Source organism: Bactrocera dorsalis, chromosome 2, assembly GCF_023373825.1.
Source record: "Bactrocera dorsalis isolate Fly_Bdor chromosome 2, ASM2337382v1, whole genome shotgun sequence".
In the NCBI taxonomy this organism is placed as follows: domain Eukaryota; kingdom Metazoa; phylum Arthropoda; class Insecta; order Diptera; family Tephritidae; genus Bactrocera; species Bactrocera dorsalis.
Window position 1 is genome coordinate 64,185,993 of NC_064304.1, and position 18,420 is coordinate 64,204,412.

Consider the following 18,420-nt stretch of genomic DNA (forward strand, 5'->3'; position numbering starts at 1 on the left):
TCATGAAAATATATGTGTGTGTACAAAATCCAGACGCGTCACACCCATATTGGGCGGCGGTCAAATTCTATTCACCATGTAAAGCATAGAAAATCCAACGCGAACAAGATCATAATTGAATTTGGCGTTGAAATCAAGACGCTGATAGAAATTATACGTCCATCATAGCGAACTATCAACAATTATTTTAGAGACCTCGTTGGCAACATAATAAAGAAGTACTAGGCCTTAGCCTTAGAACACCAAAAGAACAAAGAAATAAGACGGAATATATTAAACATGACCGCGACAACTGAATAAGGCCTAAAAGACCTCGCGAAGAAAAACAGTCGAACAGCGATATCCTAAGGGAGCTATCCAAACACGGCGGAGAAGGACTGTAGAATATGGTCGGACGAAAGCTCGCCCAACGATTGGAATTGAAGTGTGCTCTGCCTAATCCACATAAAGGGAGACCGCGCTATCTGCGCCAAATACCCTAGGATAAGTCTCTTCAAAATGGCATATGAGGTTCTATCCAGCGTATTGTGTGAAATACTAAAGCCCACCGTCAATAAGAGCAGATATTCATCATTCACCATGCGCCAAATCTTGGAAAAAGCCTCACCACCTCTTCGTCGATTTCAAAGTTGCTTTTGACAGCACGAAAGGGGCTGCCTTTATGCCACGATGTCTCAATTTGGTATCCCCGCAAAACTAATACGGCTCTGTAAACTGACGTTGAGCAATCCAAAAAGCTTCGTCAGCATCGGGAAGGACCTCTCCGAGCCGTTCGATACCAAACAAGGTTTCAGACAAAGCGACTCTCGGAGAAAATATTCAGAGCTACAGAACTAAATAGGGATATATATAGGGATTTTATAAGAGTGTACAACCGCTGCTCGATATCATTGGCCTCAACAACCGCGCGTTAGTTCTGCTATCTTTAGAATGGATAATGGATGAATGCAGCAAATGGGTCTGGTAGTGAAGGAGAGCAAGACGAAATATCTCCTGTCATCAAACAAACAGTCGCCGTCAATACTAGGGCCGCTACTGCAAAAAGTTTTATATAGCAGAGTGTTACGTTTTCCACTACATTAAGATATGCAGATAATCGTGTACAGTGACGATATGGCATTGCAGAACAAAAAGTATGCGGATAAGTGGAAAGCAGTGTTTGGTTACGCGCAATCAAGGTCTGTAGAAAAAAAAAACAAATTGCACTGAGCTGAGACCTTGTGACGTAATCTTTTTAGTTGAGAAACAAAAGCTTAGAATAGCGTATCAATTGTAAGGAAAAACGTAAACAATTTTGTTAAACCGTCAAATATGCTTAATTAGTGAAGAAGCGTTAGTGAAAGTAAATAAAAAAAATATGCGTGAAAATATTTTGGTACATTCTATTTGAAATATATAATACTTTATACTTTACGACATAAAAGTACTCTGTACATCTGTCATCTAGTTGCCGTTGCAGTAGTGCCGTTGCGATTTTTACAATATATAAAAATATCGAAAAAATAATTTGTCTTATATTTTGTTTTTCGAACTAAACTTCGCGTGTGGAATCGTTTCGAAGGTTGGAAAAAGGCTTACGGTGATTCAGTTTTATCATGCCTCGTTCTGGACGACCTTCCACTGCTTCAATTGATGAAAATATTAAAAAAGTGAAGAATATGGTGATTTAAAACCGTCAGGCAAGTGTTGGAGAGATGACAGGAAAGCTCGACATCTCCCGAAAGTTCGTTCCAATAATTTTGATGGTTATTTTGGGTATGAAACGGGCTCTTGCTCGACTCGTCCAGATAATGCTAATTAAAAAAAAAAGTATAGTAAACAGGTCTCTTTGGACATGCTTGATCGTTCGAATTCCGATCTCACATTCATGGAGAGCATTCTAACTACCGATGAGACACGCATTTATGAGTTTGACATGCTCATAAAATGATATTCTGTCTTTTCACCATCATCTGTCATCATCACACAACAGTTCACAACACACACCACTACACAGCACCTAACACCGCTCATCATAAAACACAACAATCAAACCATCATCAACGAATCGACTATAGTATTCACCACCCATTAAAAGACATAGAACCGAACGGGATCTTTCTCATCCGTGAACCAAGACGTTCGACCGCAAATTTTCACCTTTTCACATCCGCACTTTTACGTAACGTAAATTCTCGATTTCGCCAGCAGTGTCCCGCAGTGTGTTTCGCAGAAAACCAAGTAAAGGTCCGTATCCAGCTCTCAAGTAATTGCTCAAGAAAAAAATACATTATTTCTTCAAGTAATTTTGACAGCTGGTTACGCATTGTGAATGATCCGCATTAGAAGAGCATGAGAGAATAAACAAAGAAAATAAACTTTGTGTGTATGTATGTATATATGTGTGTAGTAACATAAATACTTTCCATGTGATTTAAGGAATGTTGTTGATGATTGGTAAGTTTAATACAACATTTCAAAATGAAATATAATTCATAATAATGATTTTAACTAATTTAGGATGAATTTAACAATTACTTTCAACTTTCATTCAAGAAACAATTGTTGATTTCATGTTTCTTCGCAAAACCAGGTTTGCATATTTGCATTTTATTGAAAAAAGTATTAAAAATTAGTACTAGATTTCTTTAGAGCTGCATACTAGCACAAGTAAATTTATCGCAGGAAAGTTTCTTGGCCGTTTCTTAAGTGTTTTCTTATATGAAGTTCTTACATTTCTTGAGAGCTGGATACTAAGCTTAAAAATAAAGATTTATATAAAATAACTTTAATATTAGGTCTACAACTTTGCTTTCGCCGTTTTCCAATAGATGCCTCTAGGGTCAAGCACTAGTCGATTAAATCGTTTTATATCGATCTTGGACATTTGTGTCAGCATTAACCCAACAAAATATTTGTAGAGATCTGTTTGCATCCCAACTTATTCTCAACTGAAAATGTCCCTTTTTGAGCCGAATTCTCGACATTTGCGGGAAATTTTGCTTTTCTTTCTCAATTCCAAGAAAAGTGCGGCTGAGGATCCGTCCACGCTTTACTGAGGCTGACACATACATAGATAATACTATTACTCTACTACTACCATCTATTTGATTTCTATTAGGTATTAAAAAAATATAGAATTTTTGTAAAGCAACTTGTGTTAGTTTACAAAAAAATGGATCATAAAGCATTTCGTGTGTCAATTAAGCATTGCTTTTTGAGGGAATAAGGGATAACACTTCTGGGCCGTTTTTTTACAATAAAGCCTTAAATTTACAAAAAAAAAACGGCGGAAGCAAAGTTGTAGACTTATTATTAATAAAAATTGTATACAGAGCGTGCGTAATAATTAAGAACAGTAGGGCGCTTCGCTTGCTCTTGCAAGTTTGCTGATTGCAAATATCCTATACCGAAATATACAAGGGCTCGAGAGCAACCATTGCAGAATCTAGTGATATATGTGCTGGTCAATTTATTGTAAATGACTATTGTGCATGGCTATTGTGAATTGGCGCACCTTCTGCATTCATTCTTAACAAAATAACTGTAACAAATCTTTATAATTTAAATAGAAATTATGAAATCTATTTAAAATTTACCTTCCTCGACAATTTAATTTCAAAATATGTATTTAAGTAAAATGACAGCTAGCACATTGCATTGTTTACGTGTCATTGCACGAAAATAAGCTTGGTCTGACATATTTTACAGCCCTTGCAAATATTTTTCTGCGTGTTTGTTGTTGGACCGTTGCATTTGGTAGAAAAATCTGCAACTCGTGCAAGGGTTTTGAAAGAGCAAGGGAATTCCCCTAGTGTTTTTATACTCTCGCAACAAAGTTGCTAAGGAGAGTATTATAGTTTTGTTCACATAACGGTTGTTTGTAAGTCCTAAAACTAAAAGAGTCAGATATAGGGTTATATATACCAAAGTGATCAGGGTGACGAGTAGAGTTGAAATCCGGATGCCTGTCTGTCCGTCCGTCCGTGCAAGCTGTAACTTGAGTAAAAATTGAGATATCATAATGAAACTTGGTACACGTATTTTTTGGCTCCATAAGAAGGTTAAGTTCGAAGATGGGCAAAATCGGCCCACTGCCACGCCCACAAAATGGCGAAAACCGAAAACCTATAAAGTGTCATAACAAAGCCATAAACAAATTATTATTATTCATATTAAAGTGAAATTTGGCACAAAGGATCGCATTAGGGAGGGGCATATTTGAACGTAATTTTTTTGTAAAAGTAGCCGTGGCCCCGCCCCCCTACTAAGTTTTTTGTACATATCTCGGAAACTACTATAGCTATGTCAACCAAACTCTATAGAGTCGTTTCCTTCAGGCATTTCCACATACAGTTCAAAAATGGAAGAAATCGGATATTAACCACGCCCACCTTCCATACAAAGGTTATGTTGAAAATCACTAAAAGTGCGTTAACCGACTAACAAAAAACGTCAGAAACACTAAATTTTACAGAAGAAATGGTAGAAGGAAGCTGCACCCAGGCTTTTTTTTTTAATTGAAAATGGCAGTGGCGTCGCCCACTTATGGACCAAAAACCATATCTCAGGAGCTACTAATCTAATTAATTTTACAGCAAAATAAAAAAATATGTTAATGAAGGATAATGAAATCTCGATTATCACTTTATCATGCGAGAGTAAAAAATGTTCGGTGACACCCGAACTTAGCCCTTCCTTACATGTTTCATTTAGCATAAGTATACCGTAAATATAGCAGTGTCACACGTGAACAGATGCCATTCCATGCTTTTTGTTCTCATCTCAAATGAAATACGTCACTAGATTACGGTTGTAGTAATCTTGTATTCTATCATTCTTGAAATTAACACAACAGTTACCTAACGGGTATTTTTCAATGAAGTGAGACAGTAATGGCAATGATGCATACATACATATAGGTAAATAAATGTGTTACGAATTGGTTTTTAGAAAAAAATTATGACAATTTTTGACTTGTAACTTTTTTTTGTAATGCGAGCAAGAACGATATTGTATATGGTTTATATGCTTACATGATGTTTCTATTTGATTTTGTTGTAGTCCCGTCCTTTGTCGATTTTTTATATTTACAAAATTTTCCAGTAAATGCTTGAAATAATGATGGAAAATAAGCATAAATATACATTAAATATGTATTTAATCTATATACGTACTACTATGATCAAGAAGTAGTAAGACTTTATTCATAATTTTTAAATTCTAATTTATTCTTTAAATCTACGACGTACCCCTGAAAGTCATCCCCCTTGGCCACAATACACTTGTGACAACGTTTTTTTAAATTACCGAAACAGTTGTTAAAGTTATTTTTCAGAATAGCCTTCAATGTACTTAGGGATTCACTTTTATTGACTTTAACTGACTCAAAACTTTTGAGTTTGCTGAATAGCCAGAAGTCACACGGAGCTAATTGATTGAAAACCTTACGAAGAATCAAGAAAAAGTTGTCCGACATCTTTTTACGAATTATTTGGCGCAAACAACACAAAACAATCAAATAGTATTCCTTGTTGACAGTCGGAAGAAATTTGGAGTGCACCAAACCTCGACAATCTAAGAAAAAAATCATAACCTTTATTTTCGTCCTCCTGGTTGTTAATCATAAGTCGTAGTTGATGGTTGTGCTAGACGTGGTTCGTAGTCAACGCGCTTTCGTTTCTCTTTAAGTAATTTGCACTAATCAATCTAATCATCGAAGCCCTTTCCAAAAATTCTAAACGTTTCGGCATCAGACATTTGATTCCGCACACAAAATTTAATGGAACTTCTTTGCTGAATAATTTTACTCATTGTAAAGATCGCCAAATGTACTTCAGAAAGACAAGCGTTGATGGAACATTTGAAACTTAAGTATGTCCTTGCGCGAAATTTAAATTACAGTGTTACTGTACCATAGCAAATATATAATAACTAGAGAATCCGTCACGCTTTACTGTGGGGGATATATAACGTCTATATGATTTCTAGTCAACCCCTACCTTTTAAGGATACGTATACAAATTTTGCAACTGAGGAACTATTAGTTAATGAGATATAGCATTATTTGTGAAGCAAATTGTTTTAGTTTACTATAAATGTATCGAAAGCATTTCGTTTGTTAATAAAGCATTTCTTTTTTGGCGAAAAATACTGTTGAATTTGGGATCTGTACTATGGAACCAAACTTTGTAAAGAGATTGCTATGTTGGAAAGAAGCGAAATGTGCACTCCGGACTATGAAGGCGGTTGATGCTCTAAAGGGACGAAAGAGCTGTGCTAAGTGGGTGCCGCACAGTGGCATTTCGGCGGAAAAAATAGGATTTTTCCACTTTCCAATTTCAAAACTTTTATATTTTTGGTTTGTAAAGAAATATTTGGATAAGAAAAATTCAACAAGGTTTTTTATAAAAAGTTAAATTTTATAGTTAAAAAAACTAACAAAAGTCGACGGAAAGTTATTCAATAAAACCAGATTAAAATTATTGTCTAAATAAAGATTTTTTTTTTGTGTGTAAGTTTATAGCTATGGCTTTTCTTTTATTTTTTAGTGAAAATATAGCACCTACTTGTTTATAAAAAAAAAATTTATTGAAATTGGCAAAGTAAGTTAATTTTTATAATTTTTCAAAAATTATACTAAAAAATATCAATTTTTCATTTTTTGATGGAAAAAAACTTTATGTGCTTTGCCTTGCTTAGCCCTCTTACTATAAATAAATGAAAGTTCCGAGTCTGTACTTTCAATTAAAAAAAAAAACAACCGCCAATTACCGTCCCTTTTAGTAACATCGATTTTAATTTCAAGTCACTTCCAATATTTCATACAAATGGTCAATAAGACAAAAAATGTAGTATACTTTCAGGCTTTCTTGTAAAGGGCAAGGAAATTAATGTATTACACAAGCTCCTTTTTGCAATGCTGGATGGTAAAACCGCTCAGATAGTGACACATACTACTGCAGCAGCAGTATGCTACATTTGTGGAGCGAAACCTACTGAAATGAACAACTTAGAGTTAGTTTCCATGAAAACAATTAAACCTGAGGCATGTGAATTGGGAATTTCATCCTTACATGCTAGAATCAAGTTTATGGAATGCATTCTCCATATAGCTTATAATTTACCATTTCAGAAATGGGCTGCAACCTTCCAAAACAAAGAAATTAAAATACAAAATAAATTAAAAATACAAGCGGCCTTTAAAGATAAAATGCGGTTGCGAGTTGATTTTGTTCAACAAGGTACAGGAACTTCTAACGACGGGAACACGTCAAGGCTTTTTTTTTTAAACCCACAAATGGTTGCGGATATTACTGGCGTCAATGAAGAACTTATCGATCGATTCAGGATAATTCTTCAAATAATTACATGTGGCGAAAAAATTGATAGTGACAAATTTAAATTATATACGTCGGACACTGCGAAACTGTTCGTACAAAATTATAGTTGGTTTTATATGCCTGTTACTGTGCACAAAGTACTAATGCATGGTAAGGATATAATGGATGCTGCCGTATTACCAATAGGAATGCTTTCAGAGGAAGGCGAGGAAGCCAGAAACAAAGACTACAGGAAGTATCGATTGATGTTTTCGAGAAAGTGTGATCGAATTTCCACAAATACTGACGTCTTCTACAGACTTCTTATAACTTCGGATCCTTACATAAGTAGCTTAAGGCGTCATTCGAACAAAATTTCCTTAGAACTAGATCCCATTGTTAAAAATATGGTGCTTGCATAATATTACAAATAAAAACTAACACAATTTTTCGCCTGTTACATATTCAATTAAAACATTGTATATTATATTGGATTTTTATCAAGGTAAAGGTATAAATAACGTCACTTTGCGTTTAAGTTTAATTTTTTTTCATCAGGAGAACTCAATTAAGAAGTGTCCCGAATTTCAAGTCCCGAGGTCCAAAAATAAAAATTTTGGCAATTGCAGTTATATGGGAGGTGGGTGTGGCAGTGGGCGGTTTTCCAAGATTTTTTCAAAATTTCTTAATTTAGTCCAGAGAAGTGTTTCTGCAAAGTTTCATTGTTGTGCGACTACTCTTTCTATTTTTTTCCAAGAAATGTATGGAGCGGTGCCACTGTGTGCCGCGCAAGTTCATAATCCCACAAAAACAACGAATTGCTGACTCTGAGGAGTGCTTGAGTGTTCTACAATCGTAATAAAACCGAATTTTTGCGTCGATGTGTGACAAAAGAAACATGGCTCCATCATTTCACACTGGAGTCCAATCGACAGTCAGCCTAGTGGACTGCATATTATGATCCAGACTTCAGCGTGGAATGAAAAAAAGGCGGCTGGCAAGGTTATGTCATCAGTCTTTTGGGATGCACGTGGTACAATATTCATAAACTGAATCTAATAATTGTTGGAATCAGCCGATACAAAAAAAAGTAGTAGATGTCATGAATTCAGATATTATTGGTTTGATGTTCGAAACATAACATGTATCGGTTTTGGGGGTCACGGAAACCAATTTTATCGGTTTTGCTATCAGAAACAAAGCAAGAAAATAGTCGCTGACAGATTTGAAATGTAAGTGAAGAAATCAAGTTATTTTATTGTTACGACTAAATTTATCTTTATTTCTAAAGGGGAAAACAAAAGAATAAAACAAGAAATGTCTTCTTTGTTGAGTTTTTGGAAAAAAAATCCGGACGTTTAAGAAAGATTTACCAAGCCTAATAAATGTAATTTAACACCCAAATGCGTCTTTATTCTTTCGATAAATGTTATCTCTTAAAATCTGTCTTTAAATCGGAACTCCAAATGTATTCATTTGCAGCTTTAGTCAGATTAGTAAACAGCTAAACAGCTGAATAATTTGAATATTGGTTCTGCGTATGTTCGAAAAGACGAAAATCCAATTCCCTAACACCAATGAAAATCAGAATTGGTTTGCAATTCTGACAGCTAAGCAATTCTTTCTTGGATTGGTCAACACCCCTGAATAATACGGTTTTCATATATATATACTATAGTATATATGTATATCGCTACCTGAAATGCAAAATAACGTAACATCACTTTTCGTAGGTTTACAGGAGAAGCAAAAAACCGTATAAAAAGAAAACGGATGGGTCAAAGGTGGAGGGGTCTGCTGTCAGGAGCTCTCTATCAACTCCAGTAGATTTACTACTCCGGAGTGCAACCTCCTTCAGAGAAGTGACCATCGACTCAGATAGCAGGGCGGCGATTCCAGCCTTGAACTCATTAACAATGAGAGAATTCAGAGCTGATCGAAGACCTAACCTCGCTATCAATAGCATCGAGTGTCTTTGTGATAAGAATGATATGAGCGCCAGACCACAATGGAATCGCAGGAAATATGAACTAGCAAGACGAGGTACCCTAGAACCGCTATCGGTAGAATGGGAGCGGATCTGTGCTCCCGTATCTTATTCTATTACTGAATAGCTGGGCGTCGCGAAAGCTTGGTCAGCGCTGGGCCACAATTTTTACACACGCTGTCGTCATTGCTCTTTTGGCTTCTACGTAGTAAGGCTGGGAATCATACCAGACGCCATCTGCAGAAGCTGTATGGAAGAAGATTAGGTGGAAACAACTCAACACTTCTTTCTTGGCTGTCTTGCGTTAGGAAGGTCAAGACTTAATCACTTGGGGGCGCATACCTTCAGATATCCCACCGAACTGGCGGGAAGCGTTTTGTTAATTAATAAGGCCTCACAAAGGGCTACATATATGTATATATTAGTCCACGTCCGATCAACCATGTAGCCTAAACTAACCAAAGCACATTGAACTTAATCACTAAAAATAAACATAAACAATAAATGAAAGCTAACTTCGATATAAAAAAAAACAAACACTCTGTTATATTATATTTACATACATGAGTGATGATACGTTATTTTGTTTAACGAAATCAAGCACTTGATGATACGTTTTTTTGAATTTTTAATATAGCTTGGGTATTTCTGATCTCAGAAGCCTAAAATTTGTGACACATGTGTAATATGATGTGGTGAATCGTAATCAGTAAAAAACTCAATTTTGAATTTTTTGATGATACGTTATTTTGCATTTCAGGTGACGATATGTATATATGTATATGTATATGTATATACTATATAGTATTGATAGTCAAAAAAGTCTTTTCGTATTTTGTATAATATGAAAAAAGTTACATTTGTTGAAGAAATTCGCAATATATTGAAATTTTTGTGTAAAAATGGAAAGAATGCCACACAAGCCACTATTGAAATGTGTAAAGTTTACGGAGACGAAGCTGTAACAGTTCCTGTAGCACAACAATTGTTCGTTCGCTGCAATCCTGGAAAATTCGAAATTTCGATTTACACTGATGAAAGTCTTATGCGGAAAATTGGCAACAAGTGGTTGACCAAAATGGTATATATTTATTTATTTATTAGTATAAAAATAAAATTAAAACAAGTTAAAGTTTATAAAAATACGAAAATACTTTTTCGATTACCCAATATTATGTCTGTAAATTAAACCCAAAAATTAAAACAGTTTAAAGTGTTAATCGAATTAGTTTTTACAGGATGTGCATTTCAATACATGAAACTGTAAATTCATATATAATAAACAGATAGTAAATGAAAAACCTGCTCATTTGATTCAAGGCTCTGTTTGAAGGATTATACCTTCCGTGCGTTTTGTCCTAATTCCTGTGCTCTTCTATTTTGCTGGTTAGGATTATTCGTTGTAGTTTTTATTGATGGTATATCTGTACTTCTATATTGAATTGGTATTCAATTGTTTAACTTTATTTATGCATGTTCTGCCTTAACGTTTCGTACTCTATTCTGTGCTTTGTATCTTCAAACTGTTTTATATATTTTGATTTTGATATGCGTTTTATGAATATTTGTGTGTACATATGTATGTATGTTTTATAGACATATATATTCATGCATTTAATTTTTATACTGCACTTTTTCTTTAGTAATATACATTCTTCCTACTATTATATAAATATTTATATGTATTTACATTTAAGTGTAGTTTATTTTTTTGTAATACAGCACTTTTTGTGTCACTATACTTTTAGTTTTTAAATGTTCATTAAAATTCAATAGTTCCTTTTTGTAAGGTTGGAAGGACCATGGACACATGGGTACCCAATTTATGGGAGAGCAAGATCGTGTCTAATGTTACCTGAAAAATGAAACACTCAATACAGAATCTCTTGCGGGATATCATAAGCACAAAAGGAACACAGGCCAAGTTTTAAAGGCACACATTTTACCTTACTTTTATTAATGTGCTGTAAGTAACGAACACTACATTCTTCAAATTGTCTGCAGATGTTATTCGAAGACAAATCGTCTGCATATTTTGTGTTGTTTCTCTGAACAATGATTCTCCACTTTTTTTAATATATATCTTTCCGGCTTACCAATAGATGGCGTAACATGCGTTGGAAAGCTACTGTCCTCTAATATGACAGTTTTGCCTGAATATTTATGTAACGGGTGATTTTTTTGAGGTTAGGATTTTCATGCATTAGTATTTGACAGATCACGTGGGATTTCAGACATGGTGTCAAAGAGAAAGATGCTCAGTATGCTTTGACATTTCATCATGAATAGACTTACTAACGCGCAACGCTTGCAAATCATTGAATTTTATTACCAAAATCAGTGTTCGGTTCTTTTCTTTTTTATCGACAAATTTTGTTCAGCGATGAGGCTCATTTCTGGTTGAATGGCTACGTAAATAAGCAAAATTGCCGCATTTGGGGTGAAGAGCAACCAGAAGCCGTTCAAGAACTGCCCATGCATCCCGAAAAATGCACTGTTTGGTGTGGTTTGTACGCTGGTGGAATCATTGGACCGTATTTTTTCAAAGATGCTGTTGGACGCAACGTTACGGTGAATGGCGATCGCTATCGTTCGATGCTAACAAACTTTTTGTTGCCAAAAATGGAAGAACTGAACTTGGTTGACATGTGGTTTCAACAAGATGGCGCTACATGCCACACAGCTCGCGATTCTATGGCCATTTTGAGGGAAAACTTCGGACAACAATTCATCTCAAGAAATGGACCCGTAAGTTGGCCACCAAGATCATGCGATTTAACGCCTTTAGACTATTTTTTGTGGGGCTACGTCAAGTCTAAAGTCTACAGAAATAAGCCAGCAACTATTCCAGCTTTGGAAGACAACATTTCCGAAGAAATTCGGGCTATTCCGGCCGAAATGCTCGAAAAAGTTGCCCAAAATTGGACTTTCCGAATGGACCACCTAAGACGCAGCCGCGGTCAACATTTAAATGAAATTATCTTCAAAAAGTAAATGTCATGAACCAATCTAACGTTTCAAATAAAGAACCGATGAGATTTTGCAAATTTTATGCGTTTTTTTTTTTTAAAGTTATCAAGCTCTTAAAAAATCACCCTTTACTTGCGGGTATTTTTATGTTTATGAACCTATTGAAATATTACATACATATCGTCGCTTTAATGCAAATTAACGTAACAACATTTTCGAAAATTTACAGTGGCGTGTATAAAACGCGTAATAAAATGGAACAAGAGTGCAAACAAATTTTTATATTGGTTAATACTGCTTTATATCTGAGCGCAGAACCTGAAAATGTTGAACATATGTAATATTTATTATGGAAGTAATTCGAAGTAAAGAAGCCTAATCAACAAGACACTCAATTTCGAATTTTTTGATGATACGTTATTTTGCATTTCAGGTGACGATATATTGATTCAGTGATGCGTTGAACAATTGTAAACATTTTCTGCTTCAAAGTAGAATATCTTCAATATTATATGTATACTTAATATTGATACCTTGCATTAGGACCAATATATGCGATGTTAATGCAACCGGAACTTTGAAGTTCTTATAAAATTTTAAGAAATTTCATAGATTGGCCGATATGCATATACGGTATAAAATCAATCAAAAGTTTGAAAACCTTTTAATAGGGGATATGGGAGCTAGGGGAAGTTTTGATCGGATTTGATCACAATTTGACACAAGTGCAGACTATAATAAGGAAACTCTTATCTTTGAACTTAAAAAATATAATTGGCAATGATGTCGGCACAAATTGTATTTGGGGGCTTAAAAAGATATAGCCCAAACGTGAGATCCCATGATGATGATGTGCCGATTAGTTCCTGAGATTTAGTTTCTTACATAATGGTAGACGGTGACACGGCCATTGTCCAATGTTGATAACGGCTCCTATGAAAATTTTTTGTGCCATCTTAGGTGTAATAAAAAACGGGTTAGACATGTTAAATAGTGAGTTATTGTACTTTTCAACACAACCGTTATATAGGAACGAGTAGGTATATCATCCGATTTTACTTAATTTCACACTGTCGAAAATATATGTATGTCCCATGCAAATTTGGTCAGCAAAGCTACCTCTCACCAATACGATGTGTTATACCAAATTGCATTTTGTATCTTAATTTTGATTTAGTTATAGTGCATTATAGGTTTTCGATTATTTGTGTTTCGTTGACGTGGCAGTGGTACCATCTATCTACAAAACCGGCCTTCTTATAGTGGCAAAGAATAATGCATACCATGTTTCATCAAAAAGTTACAGACCGTCGCTTGGATTTGAACTTGTCTCGTAATTGTGATCACGTATAAAATTTAACTTAAACTTAAGTGCCTATTAATTTTTATATTTGAAATGCCAGATACATAGTATATAACCATAACTTTTATTAAAAACAATAAAACTTTTTTAAATATCTGTTCTTTAAATTTTTTTCTGTTTCAAATATACTAAATATCCGAAAATATACTATATATACCGAAAGATTCTTACACTTCATTTCACAGTTCACCACAGTTCACACATTTTTATATGAGTGATTGATATCACCGGCCGACATCATTTTCGTTGTTCAAGTTCTGATTATTTTTTCCACTAATTTGGTAGTGCTGATCACGAAATTATACCTCATTTTATCGTATCACATCAGGTTTAATTTTTTTATGTTCGAGAATTAAGTTTTTTAGATAAAAGTCCTGCGCATAACTAAAAAAATCTGATGTGATAGGGCAAATATGTAAGTGTTTTCGTGTTTAAAATAGTAAAAATTTGTGATATTTGTGGCTCAAATGCAAACAACGTTCAAAAAATTTTCATTTGTCGGCCGGTGTATTTTAAATCAATTCAACATACATATCGTCACCTGGAATGCAAAATAACTTAACAACATTTTCAGAAATTTACAGTGGCATGAATGAAAGACGAAATAAAATGGAACATGAGTGAAACAAAATTTTAATATTGGTTAAAACTGGTTTATGTGACCGCAGAACATGAAAATGTTGAACATATGTAATATTATGTATGTAATTTGAAGAATATTATTTTCTCTTAAAAACATTTTTTTTTTATTCGTTTGAAATTTTGTACATGCTCTATGCTATCTTAAATATAATGAAAAATAATAATAAAGTTAAAAAAAGCAGCATATTTGATATAGCAATAAAATATATAAAAATATAGTAAATACATATATTTTTCGAATTTTTAAAATGTTGGTGCTATTTACTAAACTAGATGTTGTATTATATAATGACTTTTACATGACTATCTATTCAATTTATAATTCTTATGAAAAAATCGAAATGTTAGGCCCTACAAAATATAAATTTAGACCAATATCTCGGATAATACACGATTGCACTGGAATCTTTCCAAATAAATAAATATCTATTAAGATAATTTTCGAAATTACTGTATTGGAGAAATGTAAGTATTAACGTGATTATTCAGTTTAAAATGCCATCGAAAGTTCAGGTCTGAAAAATAAAATCAATGAATAAATTTCAAGCTTATTAATTTCAAAAGCCAACTTTATATATTTTGTTTAAGAAGATTCTAAAACTGGGTTTGATTATGTTGTATTCACGAAATATTTCTCATTTTAAAAGAATTTGTAAGAAAAAGATGAAAGCTTAAAGACATAAAAGAACTACCAGTGTATAGTTGGTAATTAAACTGTGATGAATATTTGTATAGAAAGAAGAGACCTTTAAAAGTGTATAAGCATCTATGTATGTATACTGCCAAGAGTTTGGTTACTTAAGAATACCTCATACAAATAATTATATGTGCATTTTTGATTTTGTTTATATTTTTTGTTCACTGGTATTTTTTGAATTTTGGTGAATGTAGAATAAACGGCTGATATGTTGCCGTTAATATGCAACGAAAATTGTTTCATTCTGCTCTCTTTCGTTGTACCGTTACATTAAGAATGTGCTTGTGCATTGGGTATTGCGTAGTAAATATTTATATGTGCAAAATCAGCCTAGATGATCTTTTTTGCTGATATTGTCGCGGATAAATCTGTTTGCGTGAAAATTTGTTTGCAAAACTATTGTAGGTGTATTAACTTGGTGAATTATTTGAAATTTTAATACATTTATTTAACTTTAAGCCTAAAATGCCTCGTGGTACTAGTTTGTCAGCCAAGGAACAAGGAATAATTATAGGAATGCATAAAAGCTGTTCCAAAATATACGAGGTTGCATCCAGACTAAAGCGGCATCGAAACTGTATATCAAGATTTGTTAAAAACCCCACCAATTATGGTACAGTGCGACGCAGCGGATGGAAAACCAACATAGATGATCGGTGCAAACGGATGATTCGACGGCTAGCAGTAGCGGATTCGATGAGTAGCGGTCAAATACGGACCAAGTTAAGACTGCAAATAACAAGGAATAGAATTGTTCAAATTATTCATGAAAATAAATTTATCAAACACACCTCCATGGTACCAAACCAAAGCTCTTGCAAAGGCATATTATAGCACGTTTGCAGTTTGCAAATAAATACCAATTCTGGGCCAAAGAGTGGCAGAATATAGTGTTTAGTGACGAAAAAAAATTCAATTTGGACGGCCCAGATCATTGCAAGAAATATTGGGGAGATTCGCGTCAGGAACGACGTTCCTGTTACAAGCGAGGCTTTGGAGGCGGTACCTTGATGGTATGGGCTGCAATCTGCTTCAATGGAAAGACACCTATATGCTATATATCCACTAAAATGAATGCTAGTATGTATGTAAATCTTTTGGACAGTAAGTTGATAGAATTTGCTGGCAATATTTATGGCGATAACTGGACATATCAGCAGGATAACGCTTCAATCCACACGGCACAGGTTACGAAGCGCTTCTTTAATGACAGGCAAATTCCCGTATTACAACGGCCAGCATTAAGTCCGGACCTAAATCCGATCGAAGATCTCTGGGGGATCCTCTCTGCACGTGTTTTCCAAAACGGAAGGCAGTTTGAGACAGTACGTCACCTTAAATTAGTCATAGAGCAAGAATGGGCCAATATTGACATAACTATTCTACAGTCATTAGTTAATTCTATGCCAAAGCGGCTTAATTCAGTTTTAAAAAATAAGGGCAAAACTATTGACTATTAAAGTAGAGATGTCTTTTAGTTGAACTCAAATGAATACGATTTACAGGCAAAAATAGAAAAATGCACATATAAATATTTACTATAAGCATAAACTTAAATTTTGTTTTTTAGTTTAAAAAAATATTTGAAATTTGTTATTTGTTGTTTGTTTATATCTTATGTAATAATAAAAATAAACCTGCATACCCAGAAATATAGAACCTGTCTTATGATACTTTTTTGAATATGTGATATTATTTGCTTTGTGGAAAAAAAACTCTTACACATTAATAAATTTGAATATACGTTGGACTAAATAATTCACATGCCCATAAGTCTCCAATATGAGTTCCTTGCATTCCAATCAACATACAGGTTTAAAGTATTTTAAATCCAGTCTGTTTATTTCCCCTGTTAGACAATCTTAACTTACTCAGTAGTTTATAAGTTGATCTTTTGAATAAACAACAATGCAATATGCAACAATTTTTTTCATAATTTCCGAACATTCCATGATTGTGTGAATTGCTTTGAATTTGATTTATTCAATTGTATATCTAAATACTCGACTTTATTATTTTTAATAAACATATCCACTTATATTATATAATTTTTTGGAGTTGTGCTGGATCAATGTCGCATTGTTTGTTCTCATTTGAAATAGTTTCACTGATTTCCGATTATTTAGATGCGCTTTTGTCAAAATTCAATTCTTTCGTATTCAACTTCCAACTTTGGAGTAATAACAATTCTATTTTTCTAGAGCACAAGCACAAAGATACTTTTTTAATTTCACCATTGTTCTTTCTAATAGACTAAAATTGTCTCTGCTCAGTATTATAGCATATAAATCTGATGGAGAACTTCTTCCTGCTTGAAGAACCATAAATAACAGTTCAACAAATTTCGGGCCTAAACTTAACAAACGAAGCACGTAAAATAGTTGAGATTTATCATAGTAAAATTGTTTCTTTCAATTTTTTTCAAAGTGTCTTTTTGCATTTGTCAAGAACAAGTATAAACTTTCCCAAACATCAAATTTAATTTTCTCTACCGCTTGGTTATATATGTAACTCCTCAATGCGGATATTAATAAACCTCACCCATTCTGGTTGATAATTATATGTGTGATAATCTAAGCCAGCATGAATTAATATTTACATCGCTTCCAAAACATTTGCCATTTATGATCATAAGACGGATGTCTTTCAGGATCAGCTCGATAGATTCGAAATACTTTATTTAAATCCATAATTTTTTGACCAACCAGTACTAGTAAGCTTTCGAGACGACTTTTTCATGTAATGGAGATAACAATTTTCGCTATGAACTCACAAACGGAGCGGATCTCGAAGTTGATTGTGTTGGCTTCAATTTCTTGTAATTTGACCTTGATGCACTACTTATATTTCTGCAATTCCCATTATCTACAATTTTATCTTCAGATATGTATTCATCATAGTACCTCTGCATTGATGAATGAATAGGAGGAATTTTGTACCTACCACATAGTCGATACTTGGACTCTAAACTCTTTTTTGTTTCATATATGACCGAGAATGATATTGCATTGTCAATATTAAATGAAATGTTTGTTGCTTTAATTATAATCTATCGTTATCAATTTCCTTTGTTAGTTTATCTACGTCTTTTGCATCCAAAATGTGTGTAAAACATGAGGAGATGAATAGACTTTAGATAAAATCTCATGTCTATTTATATTTAAATCAGTTTCAAGGCAATTGTACGATAAATATCGACCATGGTGCTGTTCTATTGCAATAGCTAATCTATTTAAAATTAATGCCATTACTTTATCTTTTTTATTAAGTGGGATATTGCTTAGATATTGACGCAAGGCCGTTGGAAAATGCTTTTCACAGAATTTAAGCCGATGTTTATATTCAATTAAAACTTCACACAGGGCGCATTCGCACTTTGCCTGACCGACGATAGATTCACTTAAAATTTTAACAACGTACTCACTCAACGCCTATTAATAACGTTTATGGATTAATCAGC

The 18,420-nt window shown here is 33.9% G+C and overlaps 1 protein-coding gene across 11 annotated transcripts in view; it reads right to left on the reverse strand.

Annotated features, from left to right (window-relative positions):
* The window catches only part of LOC105225538 (tubulin polyglutamylase TTLL5), a 274,158-nt gene that overhangs the window by 124,797 nt on the left and 130,941 nt on the right, over positions 1–18,420 (reverse strand). Inside the window, exon 1 of one of the 11 annotated variants that reach the window (XM_049449903.1) lies at positions 16,832–17,271. The exons of 7 other annotated variants lie outside the window; for them this stretch is intronic. Coding sequence is in view for 1 of the 4 variants with exons in the window: in XM_049449890.1 (XP_049305847.1) it covers positions 3,907–4,002 (96 nt within the window). In the remaining 3 variants the exon portion in view is untranslated. Of the gene's footprint in view, positions 1–3,906; positions 4,348–5,015; positions 5,067–16,682; positions 17,272–18,420 lie in introns of those variants that run through there. 3 more of the 11 variants (XM_049449896.1, XM_049449899.1, XM_049449890.1) reach the window with 3 other exon arrangements.